We start from the raw sequence: 21,878 nt of genomic DNA on the forward strand, positions 1-21,878 counted from the left end.
TATTGTTGTACAGCTTATGTGACACAATTCAGATGTGTCCTGCTTATCGTTAAAGGAATAGTTTGAAATAGTAAGAAATATGCTCAGTTGCTTTCTTTCCGAGAGTGAAATGGGAAGACCGATATCAATTTTATGTCAGTCTCATTTCACAGCAAGAATAAGAAATAACACAATTCTACCTCTTAAAGGACCAGTGTTTAGCATTTAGTGGCATTTCAGATTGCAACCAAATGAATACCCCTCCCTTTCCAAGTATATAGGGGAACCTACAGTGGCCTTCAGGTAACGTAAAGGCGCGAAAGGCCCTCTCTAGAGCCAGGATCGGGTTTGTCTGTTGTGAGCTTCTGTAGAAACATGGCAAAGAGTACCCGCTCCCTATGTAGATATGAAGGGCTCATTCTAAGCTAATGAAAAACCATTAACGACTCCTAGTTTCAGGTGATTATACACTAATGAAAGCATAATTATGAATATTATATTCCATTTCTGCCTATACATCCTCCTAATTTCTACACACTGGTCCTTTAAAAAGAAATGCTGCATTCATAAGCAATACACTGAGGGGTTTATCTGCTACAGCCTTGCTTAGTCTAATTTAACTCGTAATGTACGGTGGCTAAGGTTAGCTAATGCTAGCAAACTTCAGGCAAACAGTGCTGTATTTCAGACGTTATTGAGTCAATGCACTGACTTAATGACTTCACCACTTGTGCTACTGTTACAATAGGTTTTTGCATTTAGCCTTGTTCAATATTTGACACTTGTGGCTGTTTTTAAGTACATGGGTCAGGATGTGTTTAGCTTAGCTTAGCTTAGAGACTGAAAGCAGGGGGCTAACAGCCAACCTGGCTCCGTCCAAAGTTCAAAAACATGCAAAACTCTACAGCTAATTTAATAACATGGTGAATTTTATTTGTTTAAATGTAATAAACAACAATTTGTGGTTTTAAGGGGGAGCGACTATTTCTTGGTGGGCAACAGCAGGGCACAGTGACAGGATTGATACCATCAACCCTGGACAGAGCCCAAAACCAAAGCCTGTGCTTCCTAACTGAATTTAGCAACCTCCACTATAGCTGGAGACACTGAACAAAAGTACTGTATAGATGGATAAATTGTGGTTAGTCAAGAAACAGCTCCAACAAGTAACCCATTGTTTTTTGTCATTTTTACATTTCTGTTCATGTATGGGCTAAACAGACAAGATAAATCACACAAGGAGGATAGCCTCAGAGTTGGAAGGAATAGTTTTGAATTTTGGTCTTTTGTCTTTATGCTAAGCTAGGCTAACCACGTCCTAGTTCCAGCTCTGTATATACACAGGATTTGAATGTTGGAGGGAATAACAGAATTGTTATCATTACAGTTTCAAATTTATGTTGCTAAGAGCTTAATGCTAATTAGAGCTGCTACAATTACACGATTAATCAATTAGTCGATTGACAGAAAAATGTTCGGCAACTACTTTGATAATCGATTTATCAGTAGAGGGGCTATACTGTAAGTAAGTTTTTGCTATTGCTACATAGCCAACCTTAGCATTAACAGCTGTCTACCTAGAAGTCTAGAACAAACGTTGTGAGTTCAGCAAAAAAATTCCTCTACTCGCCAAGAGCTGTCTCCAGCGGTGTAAAGCAACGCCAATGTTATTTTGCTTCTATTTCTATCACTTCTTTTCTTCTACTGAAGTCAGCATGCTATCCAGCTAGCATCACCACCCCCTTGCCCCCGGCAAGAAACCACTTTCAGTGGCAAAGAAAACTTACATATAGCCCCTTACATACATAAAAAAATGGCAAAAAAAAAAAAAAATGCTCTTTTATATATATGAGAGGCTGTTTGATGTCATATTAAAACAGAATATCTTCGGGTTATGGACTGTTGGTCGAACAAAACATGACATCTGAACTCATCATCTTGGACTCTGAGAAACTGGGATGGACCTGTTATAGGCTAATATGTGTGAAATACTAAATTCATAGACAGTGCAGAGACAGAATATAATATTAAATTCTGACGTTTACTCCACTAAATTTAATTGATAGCTTTAGTTACTAGTTACTTTACTTTAAGTCAGTTTTGATGCTGATGATGTACTTTTACTTTAGTAAGATTTTCAATGCAGGACTTCCACTGGCAATGGAGTTGCAAGTAAACTCAATTTTTATACTTTGGTATTGCTACTTTTACTCAAGTAAATATAACAAGAAGATAACTGTCTGAGCAATCAAAGCAAATAAAGGTATTTCCTAAAACACTGAAGTATTCCTTTAATTTGTGCACTTTCTTGGTTTGTCCCTTTAACAGAATATGTTCTTATAATTCTCCTGCTCACATTCTTTCCTTAAACCATTATGTTACCAAAAGGTGAATTAACAGAACAACTTTTCATATTGATTCAGCATGTTTTTGTTCTTTTGTCTAATGTTTCCAGTGTACTGTGGGGTGGTTTCAGAGGTAGGTGAGGGGTGGAAAGCACTGTTCGGTGTGTCAGGAGTGTTTTAAGCCTTGTACTAAGCTGTCCAGAGATCAAGAGGGAAGAGGGGATCAGAGACAACCCCTTTGTGTCTCCAACTGTGTCAGTAGGTTAAGAGCCCAGAGAGACTGGGACAGTCAAGGTGAGGGCTACGTTGGGCCACTGTCCTCTTTTTCTGAATTACTCATTCACGTCCCGAGACGCTGTCTAAACAAGATTAGCCGTGGGAGAGAGGAGACGGAGAGATGGGGAGAAGGACGGTGGGATCGGAACACCGGGGGGAGGAAGATGGAGTCTGCTTCCTGCAGTCTGCTTTCTGTGAGTCCATTTGAACACAGTAAAAACACAAAAAACTTTTCTCTGTTGGTCAGTTTCTGCCTCTCTCCAATCCCTCTCTGCTCCATCCCCCATTCTCTGCCTCTCTCTCTCTCCCTGCTCCTGTTGGAAGGGCCTCTCTCCATTACACGCTGGGTGAGAAATGGCTGACATTCATATTCCTTTGAAGCTGTCCCCGGCAGGGGCAGACAGGGCATGCCACTGGCTCTCCTAAAGCTGCTCCAAAAGCTGTTCCAAAGCCCCCCAGGCTCAACCTGGGGCCCCCTGTGTTGTCCAGGACCCTGACCGTGGGCCCCGGCCCTCAAAGGCTCCACTGAGCTAATGGTAATCACGGGTGACAGCTCGTGACACTCTCCTATTCTTCCCTTTTAGACCTCGGACCATCCAGTGACAATGGCTGCCATAATCCGTGTTAAAACTGTCTCCCCTAACCTGGCTGGCATCAACAGTGGGCTGATGACCTAAAGCCTGGCCTGCTTGCATGTGTGTGCGCGCGTGTGTGTGTGTGTGTGTGTGTGTGTGTGTGTGTGTGTGTGTGTGTGTGTGTGTGTGCACATGTGTGTGTGTGTGTGTGTGTGTGTGTGTGTGTGTGTGTGTGTGTGTGTGTGTGTGCAAGTGTGTGTGTGTGTGTGTGTGTGTGTGTGTGTGGTTGCTACCATTGCATGAGTGCACACTCAGGGAATGGTACCCCTTCCCAGAGTGGAACAGATGCAAGCTGATGCAGTGAGGTACCACTAGCTGAGGCTAATTGCTGCACACAGAGGAGAGTATTGAAGTGCTCATTTTACATCACCAGGTACTGCACTATGTGTGCAATGATTAAAGGGTCAGTCCACCCAAATTACAAAAAAACATATCTGTAGTGGTATCTAGCTGTGGGATTATTATTGCTATTATTTTAAGATTAAGATTTCTGCCTCCATTCCAAAATAAACTGAGGTAATTTCAGTTGTTGTGTTCACAGCATTTAAAAATTACAGAAAACAAGGCCCCAGTTACTCTGCCTAATCCAAAGAAGGAGCTTTCAAGAGATTTCATCAGGACTATTTCTTGGGTAGAACATAGTGCCACTGAAAAGTGCTCACAATGAGGTCTGTGGATTATCCAGAGTAAAGGCCTGATCACATTAGCATTAATTTTGGCAATATGTTGGACTGAAATCGGTTAATTACAGTGGAATCGGTGCAATCATTGGATTCACTCGCAGAGGCCAAGTAAAGCTTTTATAAAGGGCTCAACTTTGATGAACTCTACTAGGTACACCAAGTTAGACTATCCCATTCTAATCTAAACGCCAACAACAACCCTGCAAGAAATACTACCAAAGTGAAGGTTATACTGTAATGCTCAGTTGTTGTACAGTGTTGAATTATACTGTACTGCACTATACACCTTCCAATTGTATATAACCTTGTTCTCCATCCATCCATCCGTTTTCTGCCACTTATCCGGTGTTGGGTCACAGAGGCAGCAGGTTAAGCAAGGCAGTCCAGATCTCCCCCTCCCCAGCAACGTTTTCCAGCTCCTCCTTGGGAATCCCCCCCCAATGGAAGATGCGCACGAGGCATCCTGATCAGATGCCCAAACCACCTCAACTGGCTCCTTGCAATTCAAAGGAGCATCAGGTCTACTCCCAGCTCCTTCTAGACGTCGGAGCTACTCACCCCACCTATAAGGCTGAGCCCAGCAACCTTGGGGAGGAAAATCATTTTGGCCGCCAGTGCTGTTGATCTCATTCTTTCGGTCTCTACCCAAAGCTCATGACCATAGGTGTGGTAGGTCACAGTCTGATGAAGCCAAAAGAACCACATCTTCTGCAAAAAGCAGAGAGGTGATTCCGAGGTCCCCAAAGTGGAAACTTTCCTGCCCCAGGCCACGCCTTGAGATCCTGTCCATGAAAATCATAAAGGGACAGCCCTGGTGGAGGCCGACAACAACTGGAAACATGCTTGACTTCCGGCAGAGAATACGAACACGACTCTCATTCTGGTTATATACGGACCGGGTGGCTCGTAATAACTGGTACCCCCATACCTTGCAGTGCAGCCCATAAGACCCCCCAAGGTACACAGTCGTAAGCATTCTCCAAATCCACAAAACACATGTAGACTGGATGGACAAACTCCCATGGCCCCTCCAGTAACCTGTAGCAAGGATAAAGAGTTGGTCCACTGTTCCATGCCCAGTTCAGAATCTGCATTGCTCCTCCTGGATCTGACGTTCGACAATAAGTCAGATCCTCCTTTCGAGCACCCTGGAATAGGCTTTCCTGGGGAGGCTGAGCAGTGTGATACCCTGATAATTGGACCACACCTTTCGGTTCCCTTTTTTAAATATGGGAACCCCCACCCCAGCCTGCCAGTCCACAGGCATTGTCCCTTGTTCTGCCAGAGTATAAACTGCTCCACAAGAGAGGCATGGCTTGCAGGAAGTTGTGAGTGAACAGGAGTCAGTGGTACAAATGCACCTCAGCTAAGCTGTGTCAACTTTTTAGCTGTGTTTGCAAGCAAGCGAGCCAGCTAGCTTTGTGGACTATTATGTCTGACAAAGCACTAACAGTAATTTTGTTTCTGGAAAGACACAGATACATATTTTACAAACTCAGTGAAATAAAGAATGCATTTTCTGAGTTTTTTAATCCTGCGTCCCTGTGTTAATTGTAACATTTTGTTATACGCCAAATATATGTCAATAAATTCACTTTTGAGTGTACACTCACCCACACACACACACACACACCTTTATTTATACACTCGAAAAGAACACATTGAGTCCTGTGCCGAGTTTACATCATAAAAACAAACATTAAAAAACAGATAAATAAAAGATAAAAGAAGGTAAAATAATGTATCTAGCAATAAAACACAAATATACTCATATTTTACACCAAAATTAGTAGTTTATTATTTAGAGAGTAATATCATGGATCAGAGCTGTGTGTTTGAATGTGGTTGAGGTCTAATTTATTATTTTCTCCCTCCTCTTCCTCCTCCTGATCTAACAACACAGGTGAGAGAATTGTGGGTGGAGGCCAAGCAGGCCAGCAGCTATTTTCATTATTGATTCATGTATATTTTCCAACTAATTGATTCATCATTTAGCCCCGCAATATCAACAAATAGTGCATAAATTTAAATCACAAGTTTTCACAGTGCAAGGTGATGTCTTCAACTGTCTTGTTTAGTCCAATCAAAACTCCAAAGCTTTGGAAGCAGAGCAGAAGCTGGAGTCAGTGATTTTTTTGGTTTTCTTTTTCTAAATTAAATAACTTTAACAAGTATCCGATTATCAAAATAGTTGGAGATTGATTTTCTGTTATTAGTAGTTTCAGATCTAAGGCCAGCAGTCTTCTAAAGCTCCATATTTGCCAAGCAATGCAAGTTTTGAACAATTCAATTCTAGCATTTTTAAATGCTATGAACAGCAAGAAGTTATTTTGTCCTTCAGTGTATTGGGTTGGAAGACGAAAACTCAGATCTTAACACCCCACTTCCTCCGCTTGGAGTAAGTGAAAAAATATTGGAGTTGTTTTTTTGTAATTTGGGTGAATCTTTAAATGTATGAAAAACATTTGATGACTTACCCCTTTCTCAATGCTGCCGGTCTGGCACAGAGTCCCCTCTGCAGCTGGGATACTGTTTGTTACACAGCGGTTGCTTTTACTAAGGCACCAGAGCTCTCTACACACTTCCTAGGAAAGAAGGCAAAAGCAAGTTGGTCAGAATAAATCAATTCAGCAGACTTTGGGGGCTGATTGCTGAATAAGGGTGAGAGGTATTTATCAGTGGCCTTCGCTGGTTTTCCTTTTCGTGGTTTTCTTCTCCACTCAGACAGCTGTGAGACAAATTTAAAAAAAAAAAGAACACAAACAACATGGAAATTCAGCTACAAATCTACACGATTCCATATCATATCAGCAGGTGAGAGGAGTTGATGAGACCACATCAAGACTGCTGAGAGGCATCTAACTTCAAGAGCCCATATGCTTTGGATCATAGTGCATCTTGAGCAATATGCCAAGGGTCACTGGGTGCTCTTGATGTTCTCTTATGAGAAATGAACAGTCAGCTGGATCAACACCATGACTAACTTTTGCTCACGTTCACTTGAGGACCACACGGGACCGTGACATCAGTTCAAGAAATACCATTTCTACTTCTTTGGGGAAATCAAGAGTGAGCAATAGGCCTCCCAAGTCTCAGATAAAGGCGACCTGTAGGCCTAACAAATATCTTGAGTATTACTGAGTGGTCTGAGTAAACATCATATCTCTGTCTTCTCCTCCTCATTCCTCACTCTAGGACATAAGGAGAATGCATTTAGATCACCGAAGGAATGGAGTATGAGTGTTTGTGTGTGTGTGTGTGAGAGAGAGAGAGAGATAGCGGGAAGACAGCACTAAGTTGCCCACAAATAAATATAACCATAAAGTGAACACATGTTACGAGGACAGCACTGCACAACCTTGCATTAGATTTCCCATTAAACCAAACTGGGTCACCTCGCGTCTCGACTTCAGAGGCTTTTACAGGACAATTGTGTACGGCAGAAGAGCAGGCCCATGAAAAAGAGTTATGATCCCACGCATACATACTGACCCCCAGGGTCAGTAAATATGCCACGGCCCTGCAGCTCCCTGAGCATATCCAGATTAAATAAAGCGGCAAACTGCCACTCTCTGGTTGCAGAGACTCCCCTCTGGCAGCTGGTTTCAATAAGCCGCCCCACTGCTTCATTCACTATCTCAGCCCTGCGAAAAGGTCAGCAGCCCAGGCCTTAACGAACATGGATGTGGGCCTGATGGATTTACGCTAAGAGAGAACAAGCCGGCGATAGAAAGGGCAGGGGTACTCAGTAAGGGCCTTGCTAATATAGCCATCAGAGGTGGTTTGTTTTTCATACCTGCGGCTTCCAGTGTCGCTCCGGTTTGAAAAACACTCGTACAGCTTGCCTGGAAGGTTGAGGACAGGTTCATGGTCTAACTGGTAAGCGGGAGGTAGTCACTAAAAAACAAATTATTGCTATAAATTACACTAATTTCCTCTCTGGATGTCTGTTACTTTTCCCACCTCTGACACAGTCTCATGTTGTGATACCACTGCGATTCAAGGATCTCTAATATCTCTGAAGTTATTTGAACCCCACGACGGCGTTATGGGCCACATTCAGTGAAATATTGCTGTTATATTGCTCTACATGAGTGGTTTCCAACCTCTCCTGGTAATGATCCCTAAATACAAAACAATATATATAATTTGGTTTGATTTGTGAAAAGTTCAGTTAAAGAGTGGTTTATTTTCCCTTCTTAGATTGTTTTATTTGATTTGATCCACTGTTACCAGATTTGAATGAAACCAAGTAGTCCAATGAGAGCCCCAGTTGTCCTAAAAGTAGTCCTCATTACAGTACTGTGCAAAAGTAGGCAATTTAGATGTTTAGATTCTTATCCATCACACAATACCATCAGGGAGGCATCTGATTGGTCCCAAAATCATTCGGTAGCAGGACAACGAGCCCAGACACACAGCCAGAGTCATGATGAACTATCTTCAGAGACAAGAAGAACAAGGAGTCCTGCAACAGATGGTCTGGCCCCCCCACAGAGACCTGATCTCAACATCACGGAGTCAATCTGGGATTAGTGGGCTGTTTAAAGACAAAGGGCGGTCACACCAAATATTGATTTGATTTCAGGTTGTTCTCTTTACTGCACAAATGAGTGCAAGAAGAAAAATAAACATAAAGCTTCGGTTAAATCTGTGTCATTACGCAAACACAAAACCAAAGTTTTAATAACAAATTATCTCCATTCCTTTGGATAATGTAAAAACGTAAAAAAGTTTTCAGTTACATAAACAGATTTAATAGTTTTTACAGGGCTTTTAACGTAGAGATATGACAAAAAATAATAGGAACTGAATAGGAAAAATAGTAAAGTCAAAACTAAGAGTCTGGCTCAGCTCTGTGAGTCTGTACTTAGCCACAGTGGTACTTTGAGCTACATGCTAACATCAGCTGGCTAACATGCAGACCGTGACGATGTTAAACCGATGTTTAGCACGTTTAATGTTTACCACGTTCACCATCTTAGTTTAGTTTGCTAGCATTCTAACATTTGCTACTCAGCACTGAACACAAAGTAGAGCTGAGCCTGATGGGAACGACATTAGTTTTGCAGGTATTTTGTCACGAATTAAAGTGTTGGGCAAATAAAAATTGGCACCAGATCAAAAAGTGAGAGGATCACCCAAATGATTCATCCTGGAGAGAGAACATGAATGTTTGTACCAAATTTAATGGCAATCCAACCATTAACTTGAGACATTTCACTCAATACCACAACAACCTCATGGTGGCAATAGATGAAAAGTCAGGGGATCCTCAAACTCCTTACAATATATCCTCTGGGGACCGCGAGTGTTTGTACTAAATTTCATGGCAATCCATTCAGTAGTTGTTCAGATATTTGAGTCTGGACCAAACTGGTGAGGCTAAGCGACAGGCATCCCAAGAGTCCTGCAGCTAGCGTGGCTAAAAATAGTTTAAGCCTAGATGTAATGAACTGAAATGTTGTTTGGTTTTGTTAGTCAGCAGTTATCACTCACTGTGTGTCATACTATCCCCTTGAGAACCTCAGTCTTACTCATTGGAGTAAAACAGGCGCCGATTCATGAGAATGTAGCCTAACATATCATATGGGAAAACCGCCAAATGTTACAAAAAGTAGCCCAAAGTATCACAAGCTGCCCGAAACCATATTTAACTATTCAGTATTTCAAGTCTGAGGGAAAAAAATGGGCATTTTTCTTATTTCCTACCCTAATAATCATCTGACGCCTGTTAGGTCGGGAACCACTGCTCTACAGTGCTGTTCACACCAGCTGAACAGCACACACCAGGTCATGCCTGGTGGTAAATCTCCACCCATGAATGAATATGGTGTACATTTGTGGCCAGAATTTCAGTTTATTATGGTTGAAATCCTTACAAATCATTTTGTTACCTTACAATCTACGCCAAAGGAGTGGTGTCTTGAAACTTGTTTTACCACTGAAATATTAAAACTACAAAATGACTGTTTGATGTTATTTATACATATATTAGCGATAAACTCTGACATGTTCTGACTACACTTCTGTGCCTTTCCCATCACTGCTCTTCTGTATTCTTTTGCGATTAGAAAAATCGACAAAATACTCATCCAAATGGGGAAAAGTTCAATAGGTTATGGCTGAGAGTCAGATTCAGAAACCAGGCCCTTCCATTCATTAGACCTTTTAACCATTTCTGTGGTCACGCCTGTCCTGTAAGCAGTCGCAGAGGGCATCTCTTTCACAGATGGCTGTATGAATTTGATCTTATTGTCAGATGAAAAACTCCGATCTAACTCTGTTGAATCATTGCTGGAATCCCGTCCGCTCATAAATCTCATAAATGTGTGTCTTTCATGCTGATCTAAAACCACAATTATGAGCTTAGGAACCAAAATAACAGGGCTTGATTTGGGGCCTGTTATAATCTGCTGTCAGATATTTCTTTCAATGAAATGAAATAACTATATGATCTCAGCTAATCTCTCCCTTTTTTTCCCATCATGTGCCAAAATATTTACGTAATGCAAAACAATATCACATTATTGTCCATTAAATCTTTGAGGATTCTTTCCACCACTCATTATAGCATGTGGCTGTTGCTTGTCTTTAACTGCCTCCTCACTTTACGTACTCAGGTTTTCTCATTACCCGGGCAAGAGGGTGAATCATTTTAATTAAAGGCTAAAAAAAAAAAAAAAAAAAAAAAAAAAAAAGGACACACGAGGGAAGTGTTGCCTTCCATCCTTCATCTCTTTGTCTGGGAAGTTTATAGATTAAAAAGAAGAATGAGGCAATGTGTGGAAAGACACTTCCTAACCAGCTCTAGTTGTCAGACAATAATAAAACAATTACCTTACTCGCATGTTTTACCTCTATTTAATCGCAATTAGGAAAAATAAACTTGAGGTAAACTGTTATTATTACCTTATTACCCCAGGGGATGATGAACATGCTTTCATCATGTACATATCTTCAAATAAGGGATACGCCAATCTAACTTCAACAGCGCTGAAAACAATCTTCCAGTGGAAACAGCCTTTCAATGATGAGTCTGATCCCTCAACTCAGGATGTACCATATGCCGATACCTATTTACGATCCGATACCTGTGCTCTCTTCTTCCCAGATTTAAAATCTGTATACCTGACTGCACTGAACTCACTGGGATCATTTTCATGTCAAGCACAGGGCCGAAACAATAAGTCGATTTACCGATTGGTCTACCATCGGAAAACTTATCAGCAGCAATTTCTTATAAATTGATTAATCGCATCGGTAATTTTTCAAGCAAAAATGTCACACATTTAATACCACATTTAATATCTCTACCTTAAGTTTCACTATATTGTACACTATCCACTACACGTATAACTCAAACTGCTATCTGTATATCCATCTACATCTGCGTATGTCACAAAAATATTTGTATTCAGATTAATTCCGAAAGTGGACTCTTATTTTCTTTTAAATTGTTTTTTACTGCCATTTACACTCCTCATACATAAGTTTAGCTGTTACGAAGTACCATAATATTTCAACCATGTACCTAATTCAATCAAATAATAAAAAATAAAAAAAAGGTTTGTATGTGAACCCCACCTTCACAGTCCAAAAAGTCTGAAGTGTTTGTAACTTTAAATGGTCCCGATGGGAATAAATACTGGAAACAGAACAGGAGGTTTCAATAGTGGGAAAATAAATCCTGCAATTAAAAACTGGAGGTTTTATATATGATGGGAGGAAGCCCAGATGAATGTAAAATCGGTCTGGGGTGTCGATAATTAAAGAATTAGAAAGCTGTTTTAAAGAAACGAGCAATAATAGCTTATTGGGTCGTATTGGGTAATTTTTTTTATTATTTTTTTAATTAGGTTGTGTCTGCAGTGATCACGGAAAGTCGTGCTGCTTTGGCTACTAGCAGTTCATGTTCACGCTATACAAACAAGAACTGGATTACATTGACACTGAAGAAAAAGTACACCTTCAAAGTCCGACCAACAGTCCAAAACCCAAAGATGCTCTCTTTTATCATCACCCAGGACAAAGAAAAAAAGAACATCCACAGGAAGTTTTTGGTATTTTTGTTTGAAAAATGACCTCACGATTAATCTATCATCAAAACAGTTGCAGGTGAATTTTCTGTCGATCGACCAGTCAGTTAATCAACTAATCTTTTACTCTAATGATTTCTAAACAGATTCATGGACATTTATTTTTGATGGACACTGGGGATGCTGACACCACTATATGGTGATTTGGGACTTCAGCTTATTCACTGTGTGTTTAGGTGTTTTTTTCCGGGGAGGGGGGGGTAATACTGCAACAATTCCTAGCTGTTTGTATGCGAGTAATGTATTCAGATTTGTTTACAAACCCTACACTCCTTTCAAAGCAGAGTCCAGTCCAGTGTGGGTGTTTCAGAAATACTACCGTGAGATGTCTCTGACAACACCATCCTGGTCTGAAACTGAGAGATTGTGAGCTGGAAAAGTACAATGAGCTGCTCCAGTTAAAAGATGTAACAGAGATCGCTTTGGGTCAACGAGAAGGGAGGGAGTGCGCAGCAGAGCGGCGTGAAAGATGCTGGTTCCTTACCCCATACTTGCACTGGCGTGAGGAGGCTCCGTACTGGAAGCGACACTGCTCGTCTGCATCGTACACCTGCCCCGGGGCCACTGTTGGGTACAGGAAGTCTCGTTTCAGAGGTTCATTGTCCAGACACGTCCCCCGACCTGAGCTGTCAAAAAAACAAACCTACAATAGGATTGTTTCTTACACAAAGAAACCTTTCTACACGATTTAAGCCCCCCCCCTCTTCTTTTGTAGACCTTGGCCGGTGTTGTTTGACTCACATAATTTTACCCCCAAACTACCATTGTAGGAAGCTTGTCAAAGATCTGAAATGACATGTAATTAATGTTGATATTACACATCAACACCTCCTCATCACAGAGAGCGTTGAAGCCCAAGCAGAGACATTTTACCAGAGGCGAAGAGGGCAGGCTGTCGGTCGATCCGCCTGTCTTAAAACACAAACCCTCTCTGATTATATGGCTCTGTGCTCCACTATTCTGTATGTCAACTGCTTATACTGAATCCACAGAGGAGCCAATAAAATGACAGAGCAGGGGAAGGAGGAGAAAAATCTGGAGTGAGCTATGGGTCATATGTCCAGGCCTGGGATTATGTTTAGTCTGTTTTGTCAGATAGAAATATGTGCGCTCACAAAGAAATCACACACACACACACACACAGACACACACACACACAAGTTTTGTATTCTAGTAGATAAAAAATAATAGTGTGTGTTTATTCTGGGTTTAGATTCTGCACTTGTTTAACTATCTACGTTGCTATATGGATGCTTTTCTCGTCCCAGCTCCGACTACCAACACTTGGCTCACAGATTAAAATTTTGTTTCGAGTTCCTTTGACCTTTTGACCTTTTCTCGAGACAAAAATCACACCAAAGACAAGTGCCAATAAACAAACACAGATGTATTTAATTTTGATCTCTACCTCCTCTGCTTCTCCCTGAGTCAGAGGATTCACTGGAGGCAAAATATTACTACGACTATTTACTATAACACTGTGCTCTTTTCCAGCTGTGGCAGCTGCAACAGGCAGTGGAATGCTTCCCATCCCTCGAAAGGAAAAGTGGGCCTGGTGACAACAATAACGTAGAGCTAGGCTTTGTGATTGAGCAGGCTAAAACTTGGGCACAGAATACGAGAGAGGAGAAGACCGAAGACTGAAACTGAGAGAACACTAGACGTCCTTTAGTGATATCTAGCCATGCAGATAGTTTTGGGTTTACGCGTCCAGGTTTCGAGTTATCTGTCTCTGAGATTTCTGGCTCTTCCCCTATACAATGGAGGTGATTGGAAATTAATTTGTGGTCCTCACAGCTTTGAAAATTCACATTTTAAAAAGTTCCGAGACACTGTCCTAGAAACTCCTGTACCCTACTAGCTGTACTCCAGGAGGTACTTCTGCAGCTCCCAAGGTACATGGAAAGTCAGTAGTACAGCTCATTAGAAAGAGAAAAAATTGTTCAAACACATTATTAGGAAAAAGTAGTCCCCACAAAAATTGTCGATAATGTGTTCTTGTTCTGCGTTTAGAACTGTTTTCAAATGTATTTTTAGAGAGGACAATATCCACCTCTCATGCACTTCCAAGCGATTCGTAAATCCATTACTAAGACTGTTTGTCAAGTCCTTTCTAAATTCTTATTAACTACTAGGTAGTTGAAAACACAATTAAAGGAATAGTTATATCTGGGAAATACTCTTATTTGCTTTCTAGCCAAGAGTGAGATGAGAAGTCAAGATACCACCCTCATATTTGTAGTACATGAAAATAATATGTTATATGTAGAATAATGCGAGTAAGCAGATTTCCAAAAATGTCGAAGTATTCCTTTGAAACTTTAGGAAATGTCCTAGTGGCTCGTAGCTAGCAAGGACTCCAGTAAATTGGTTGAGAGGAAACAAGTACCTCTGAACCAACTATGAAAACAGGAAGTCACTGTAACATCGCGAGCAGTAACATAGCTAACTCCCAAAAAAAACAGTTTTAGGGCCAAATGAAATATTAAATTTTATTAGCATAATGTTTTGTAAAGTGGGGCTTATTGCGTTAGTTTTGTTAAATGTAATTTAAAATCTTACCAGTTTATATCATCTTTAAACAGCATTGTGAACCATTGTCTGGTCAGATATGTCAACTGATTTTTCTGTGACCTGTTTTACTCTTCGAAAGCTATACAGGTCATGATATTAGCAAGCTTCGGTTAGCGTTATCTGTGTGAAACGTAATTTAAATAAAAAACTTCTCAATTTACATCATTACATATAAACACAAATGCTTCAGAGCCAGTAGAATTCATCTAGTTTCTGAATGAATGGGAGATATCTTACTATCCTAATTTAACTGACGCCATTTAGCTAACGTTAATCATTTAGTCTAATGTTACTAGAATAAGGTTTTGTCATTTAAGATATATTGTGTTATTTGTGTGAAATGTAATTTAAAAACTTCCCAGTTTACATGTAGGAGAAATATGTCTTTCAGAGTGAGCTCTGCAGTTTAGATTGGTAAATACAAAATTGCGCTAATTTAACTGACGCTATTTAGCTCGTCATTTAGACCTATTTCATTGGCATAATGTTTTATAATTCGAGGTACTGTGTTATTTGTGTGAAATGTAATTTAAAATAATCTCACATTACATTACAGTATTATTAAACAGCCCTCTAAACAGTTAATACTTAATGTTAGCAAGCTAATGTTAGTTTTGTCAGTTAGCTACACAACACTTACATGGCACTTAGTATGCTAGTCTCTAGATTAGAACTATATTGTTTTTAAATTATTTTCTTATTTAGCGATGTGTCAGTCTCCACTTATTAAACACTTACATTGTAATTAAGAAAAGTTTGAACGGAGGAGCAGCTGATGCAGCAGTCTTCTGGTGTTTAAACAGCATGGATGCACATTTTAAATCTATTTTTCAATGTTGTTTTGTGCTCTTGTTTTCCCATAAGATCTGATGAAAACATACATTTTAATTGTTAAGCGGAATGGAGAAGTGCACAGTCCAAAGATCTCAATCAAATATGAGTTTTTAGGACAGTATTGAACAAAATAAAACATGACATCTCATACATGCTTTCTGTTTTCATCCCAGAGTAGCAAAATAAAAAATGCCTGTTCCAGACCGATAGGAGCAAACTCTTTCTTCCTTCCTTTTTTCCCCTCTCGTCCTCTTTTTTCTTGTCTTTCTTCCTCTGTCCATCCACTGTTCTCAGTTACTGAATGGAATAATCCTATTTCTTGGCTCTTGTTCCTCGGAGGACCCTCTCATCATAGAGAGAGCCTCTGAGGGCCCCAGACTCCCTGTGCACTAAGGGCAAGCCTCACTATTTATTGGTTTGGAGAGAGACAAAATAGTCAAAGTTTAAACATAGAGGCTATTATTTGACATCGTCGCAAAGGCTTCCTGTCCAGTGGATTCAGCCAAATTCATTATGCTAAGCGGAAATATCCTCTAATAAGCGGGAACATCAGCGATCCCTGAACTCTGTCACCGGTCATTCATGTAGATATTAACCATCTTGGTTGGATCCAACCAGTGGTGAAACAGCAGCATGATTAAATCAGAGTAACCCAACAATTATCATAAGGCACAAGTCACACAAATCTAATATCAAATTAAATAGAGCATATGGTCTTTGAGAGTTTAACCGACCCAAACTGCCTGCCTTTTAACATTTATAGCAAACTGGCATGCAGAGTTGGGGGAGTAAACTATGATTGAACTGTGAGTGCATTCATAAACCATTCCTAAAAAACCCAAACAAAGCACCACATATTGCTCGAGCAAGATGGTGAATCTAGGCCAACACCACAGCCAAAGTTGTTTACTTGGCAAGGAGAAGCTTGCGCGATATCCAAAACTCTGATTGAGGGAGAGAAAGGGAGGATAATTGGAGTTTACAGACAGAACCCTTTGTAAGAAACATAAAAGCTAAAGGCAATAAAACCAAAATGAAAAGACAAGACTCAACCGACTGATAGAAATGGAGGTATAATAAGCTATGCAAGGGGTGATTCTGCTTAGAGATGAAGTAAAACAACTTTGTCTCTATATTTAGAGCACAGCCTTGGTCATCCTCAGATACTCGAGCCAGAAATGGACAGGAACCCGACTGAGCAGCAGAGAAGTGGGTCTTTGTGTCCCGGTTGGAAGCTGGCATATTATACTGTCATCTCTGTCACAAGTGCTGTTCACTAACCCTCCTCTAACAGCTTTCAGCCGGAAACATCATCTGACAACCATGGCCGCTATTATCCGCTTTCTTGGAGGGCCTTGCTAACTAAACACAAATACGCAGACACACACACAGACACACCGCAGACTTGCAACGCATCCAGCCAATACCTCACCACAAGGTTGTACATTAGGATTTTCGAGCAGCACACAGGTCTTAGTGACGAGCAACCAAGCTGAACTGTAGCGGGAAAAACCCTCGACAGAAAGACGGAAAACGACCGACTTTTAGTGTGTTTGTGGGTCTATGACTGCAAATTGAGATTATTTCACCCCCCCCGCCCTTCTTCTTCTCTGCAGGGGCAAGGTTAAATAAATAGATTTATTATCCAGAGTACAATAAAGGATAACACTCTGAATGGCAATAATGTGTACTTTATCTTTCTCTTGCACAAACCTGTGCTTTTCCACCGCACTCAAATCGTACAAAGCCAGATACATGCAGGTTATTATGCACACACATGCATATTAGTACAGCAGGGTAATTGGTTTGGAGGACTGTAAAATAAGACCCCGTTTCAAGCTCCCATCACAAGACTCTGTTACGTTGGAGTGTGACTTCTGATCTCCTGTTAATATTTCCATTTTTTCAAAGTTATAATCCTTCAGATTTTCATTAAATCAAACCTAATTTTTGATACTATTTATGGTCAGCATTTTTTTTCTGCACTGACCATTCGATGTATTTACATTGAGTAATTGCCTCTCTATTTGGTAGTTTTTATTGTTAGCGGTGGAGTCCGCTATTCCCGTGCTTGAATCTGATTGCCCACTTAACCACAAGGGATTCACAAGAAGGTGCGTGCATGTAATCCAAATTTTAACTCGTCGATAACTTCATTGTTCGAGCCGCACTTTTGTTGCACCACCAATGCAAAAAGAACATCCTACTGCCGGTGCTTCACATTAAAAGCATTCCACTGGCGGAAAAAAAAAAACAGGGAGGCTTTTATTGTGAAGCAGCCGCAGGAATTACAATGTGTTTATCACTGAGGTTAGCGTTGACTGCAGTGCTTCCACAAAAAAAGACATGGTTATTTTCGGCATTTTTTTGTCAGCGGATCAGTTTCAATTATTGCAGGGACTCGGATTACGGTTGCAATTACTTTTGACTGACATCTTTATTAAAACAATGTGATTTTGTTTGGCTTCACTGGAGACAGAAACACCAGCTGCTCCTCTGTTTTCTGACAAAGAAGCTGCTGAAGGAATGTTTGCTGTAGTATTACATCGGGGGTGTCTCCAAATCAACCACAACCGAAATCTAAAGGATTTCCACTTTAAAGGCTGCACAGTGGAATCAGGGAACCACACCTGTTATAGCAGAAAAAGCCTATTTTAGTAGAACTGACTCCTGCTCCACTGGAGTCGGGAGCTCCTCTCAGACGGCGATGCTGCCAATGTGTTAAAGTCAGCAGCAGTGTCCTGAAATGAACCCATGAACCTTCAGTTCATTGTTGAACCACTGCTTTTGTCTTCTTTTGTGTTTCCATCTCTATAAGATCCTGTTCTCCTTCACTTTAAAATAGTCTGCTCTTATAAGACCAGTTATACCAGCATTAAGACTTTTCTTGGCCACTTATGGGTTGTTCCAACAAACTGCAAACACAAAACTGACACCTTAATCACCTTAATAAGATGATATGGTGAACATGTTAGCAAACAGTTGCCTATTTATGTACATTAGCAACATTAGCATTCATTTAGAGACATGATTGGCCACCTTGTGAATCTAAGTCCAATTTTCATTCTGCTTTTAGCTCTGTTTATTTATTCACCAATTACTTAGGCCAAATGTTTGTTTCTTTACCTGCTAAATGCTCCACTATGTTCCCCAACAAGTCACTTCCTTTGTCATACTGTACAGTGGGTTTATCGGAGCTTTTTCACCGGAGGGTGCTACATGTAAGTTTTCTATGACGCCGAACGTGTTTTCTTGCCGGGAGCAGGTGGTGGTGATGGTCGCTTGCCAATAGCTTCGGCCATTGTCGCGTTTACAAGACTAGATGTTAGAACACACCCTCTGCGCAGCGCTACTTCCTCATCCTCTCATGTTGGTCTAAGGGCAGACTGGACCTTGCCGTGACTCTATATTGGAAAGTGACGAGACAGGTCAGACGGGCCGGGGCTAGCTGGTTAGTACGCTAACTTAAGTAGAATAAAAGGAGTGGTCGAAATAGAAAAGAGACAACAGTTAGTATTGCCGTTGTTTTCGACCGCTGGAGACAGCTCTTGGCACTGAAGGAATGAAGTCTGATGCTGAAGTTTCAGCAGTTTTTCCAGACTGGTAAGTAAACAGCTGTCAGTGCTAACGTTGGCTATGTAGTGATAGCAAAAACTTACATAAAGCACCTTTAAAACAGCTGTCTGCTGCACATAGAAACAACACAAGTTAAAGCAGTGAGACCGAACCAAAACAGTAAAGTTGCAAATCCAAAATAATTAGCTAAAAGACACTAAAAAAGTCAAAGTGCAGAGTTGGGTAAGTGGCCCCTTTCACATTATACACAATAATTTCATCCATTGTCAATAAAAAAATATTGATTACACCAGTTTAATTGACACCATGACTCACTCAGAGCCTGTATCTGGCATGTGTTTCCTATTTCTGTGGTACAATTTGGCTCTGTCCACTATTTCCACAGAGTCAACATGGCTCTTTGCAATAGTTTACGGCTATCCTGCCATTGCTGCAAGCAAGCAATTTCAGAGAGCTGCTGAGGAATCCTTGACCTCGTTCTCTGATAGTTAAAGAAGAATAGCATGCTTCTCATTTGAGGGAACAATCCTGACCACTTTCTGATTGTTGTTCCTACACAATGAGGCTGTTTCCCAACAGTGGCTTAGCCCTCCTAGGAAAAATGCACTTTTATGATTCACTTTTGGGCTCAGTCTGTGGAGCGATGTCAGTCTTTACCCTACAGCAACAAACAGTCCCCAAGTGAGAGGTAGAAGAGGTTTTGTTTGAGACCAGGCTGATCAGATTCAGGGATATTACCCTAGATTTTCATCATTACTGTCTATTCACGCGCAGTTGTAACTTTTAGCATTTATTAGTCAACATTTCCTCTGTCTACTTGAGGTGAGCGGCACAAACCCAATTAATGCTGCTCATTCGGACACTTGTTCTAAAAGCAGTTTCAGCTCAATATATCCATGATGTACAGGGATCAGGGTAGTAACTTTTAGTTCTTTCAGTCCTGCCATCATCACACTTTCACTGCCAGACTCTGAAGACCAACTCCAGATGTTTTGTCTGGCCTCCTAAAACTCAGCGCCAGAAACCTGTACAAGTTTTCTACCCTGCCAGGCTGGCAGGGCTCGTTCTGCCAAAATGTCAACATGTTACTCTTTTGTTTATTTGTGTGCTCCAAGTTTTTGTCTTCTTTGACCTATCCACAAAACAGTGGAGCAGTGGTTGAAAGCAGCTGGCTTACACATCACCACCAAGGACCACATGAGCTCTAACATCACCCGCCTTGTGGTGCAGGGATGCAAGGGTGGAAGGCACCCAGTTATCATACACAGCCACAAGGAGGTCTGGCAGGAGTCTCAGTGATGAAATGGATGTGAATAAGTGGGGAAGGACGTGCATAAAAGGCAGCCTAGCGGGTCACCACAAGGGCCAGCCAGTGGCAGCGGGTTGTAAAGCGAGACAGCTGCAAGTGAGCAGGAAAACAGGCATCCACCTTTTTCTGTACTGCACGCACGCACGCACACACAAACACACGTAGGCAAACCCAAACACACTCAGACAGTTCCACAGGGAACAACCATCATCCACTTACTCGAGAAAGCTGGTGATGTAGTCTTTGCTGCAGGCAGACCAGGAGAAAGGGTTGGTGTTGGCTGTTATATGAGCGGCCATCAGTTTGGCTGTCTCGTGGCCTTTGGTACCGCAAGAATTCCCGATCCCATCATGGTTCATCCCAAAACTGAAACACACAAAATAACAACTGGGATTAATGCAGCTGGGTTGATGACCCTGTCTTTGGCAGTTAACTACTCAGTTTAGATGGGATGACACTGGAAAGTCCGGGCTGCTGACTGGAGGATGTCTCCCTCAGTGGCCCTGGCTGTAAAGTTCGAGCTCTGAAACAGCTGTGTGGAGGAGAGCCAGGGGTCAGGGGTCAAACCCTGTCTGGGGCTCGGCAGGAACGAAAAAGTTCTAATCACCACTCTGATGCCTGCCTGTCAATCACCACCTGCAGGTCTGAGCAGGCCGTGGGGTGGAGTCACCACCGACTGGAGCGAGGACGGGGTGGGGGTGTGCGGGGGTCTCTTAGATCAATTGCTGCACCAGAGACCAGAGAGAGACCCAAAACCCAAACAGCTTCCAACCTTGTGGTCTGTTATGAAAGCTGCTCAAGAATTTATTTCACACTGAGGTCCGAAAATAAATCATTTTAACAATTCATTTTGAAAAAAAAGCCTTATCTGTCTGGATATCATTTGAGAGAAAATCTCATGTTACAGCAGGATGTCAAAGCTTACTTTTCCTTACAGTCCAGGAGCACAAATCAGGTCTAATGTATATAGCAAACCCAACCACATCGCACAGCCTGAACCTGTTTTTCTAAGGCTGGCGTTTATGACATTTTACCCTACTCTGGAAATAAATCAGCCCAGTTGAAACCCCGCTGCAGTGTGTTTTTTTTATACATCCTCTAGAAGCAGAGACTATTTTTACAACTGCCCCACAACAGAAGCAGACATGAGACATAATAAAGGAAATCGCCATCTTGCTGAACTCTCTCGAGGGGGATACGTAGACTAATACATCATCATTATTTTGCTTTATATTCAGGAAGAAAGAGCCAGAGGTATGTGGACACTGACATTTGCATGAGGAAATATGTGGAGATACAGTTCACGACGTCTGCTGGGGGGGGGGCTACATGCAGGTCTGGCAAACCCGAGTGGTAAGTAATGTTTGTTTAAGAGCAATTATTAAAGCGAACAGTCGTGAAAGTGATAAAAGGTTTTACAGTGATCTGAAGCAAAAGACGGAATCCCATTTGCTAGACATGTGGACACAAGTCGAGTGAGTTGGACTCAAGTCAGAACTGAGTCATGAATCTGACGACTTTGGACTCGACAAAGTCAAAATAACTCACAACTCGACTTTGACGTTAAC

General features: G+C 41.3%; 1 protein-coding gene across 1 annotated transcript in view; it reads right to left on the reverse strand.

Moving 5' to 3' along the window:
• Window positions 1–21,878, reverse strand: part of adamts6 (ADAM metallopeptidase with thrombospondin type 1 motif, 6) — a 71,865-nt gene that overhangs the window by 32,486 nt on the left and 17,501 nt on the right. The window contains exons 10-12 of the mRNA XM_040157529.1: window positions 20,530–20,676; window positions 12,502–12,643; window positions 6,396–6,503 (exon numbers count right to left, since the gene is read on the reverse strand). Coding sequence (XP_040013463.1) covers window positions 6,396–6,503; window positions 12,502–12,643; window positions 20,530–20,676 — 397 coding nt within the window. The remainder of the gene's footprint in view (window positions 1–6,395; window positions 6,504–12,501; window positions 12,644–20,529; window positions 20,677–21,878) is intronic.

The sequence above is a fragment of the Xiphias gladius genome, chromosome 20 (genome assembly GCF_016859285.1).
Source record: "Xiphias gladius isolate SHS-SW01 ecotype Sanya breed wild chromosome 20, ASM1685928v1, whole genome shotgun sequence".
In the NCBI taxonomy this organism is placed as follows: Eukaryota; Metazoa; Chordata; class Actinopteri; order Istiophoriformes; family Xiphiidae; genus Xiphias; species Xiphias gladius.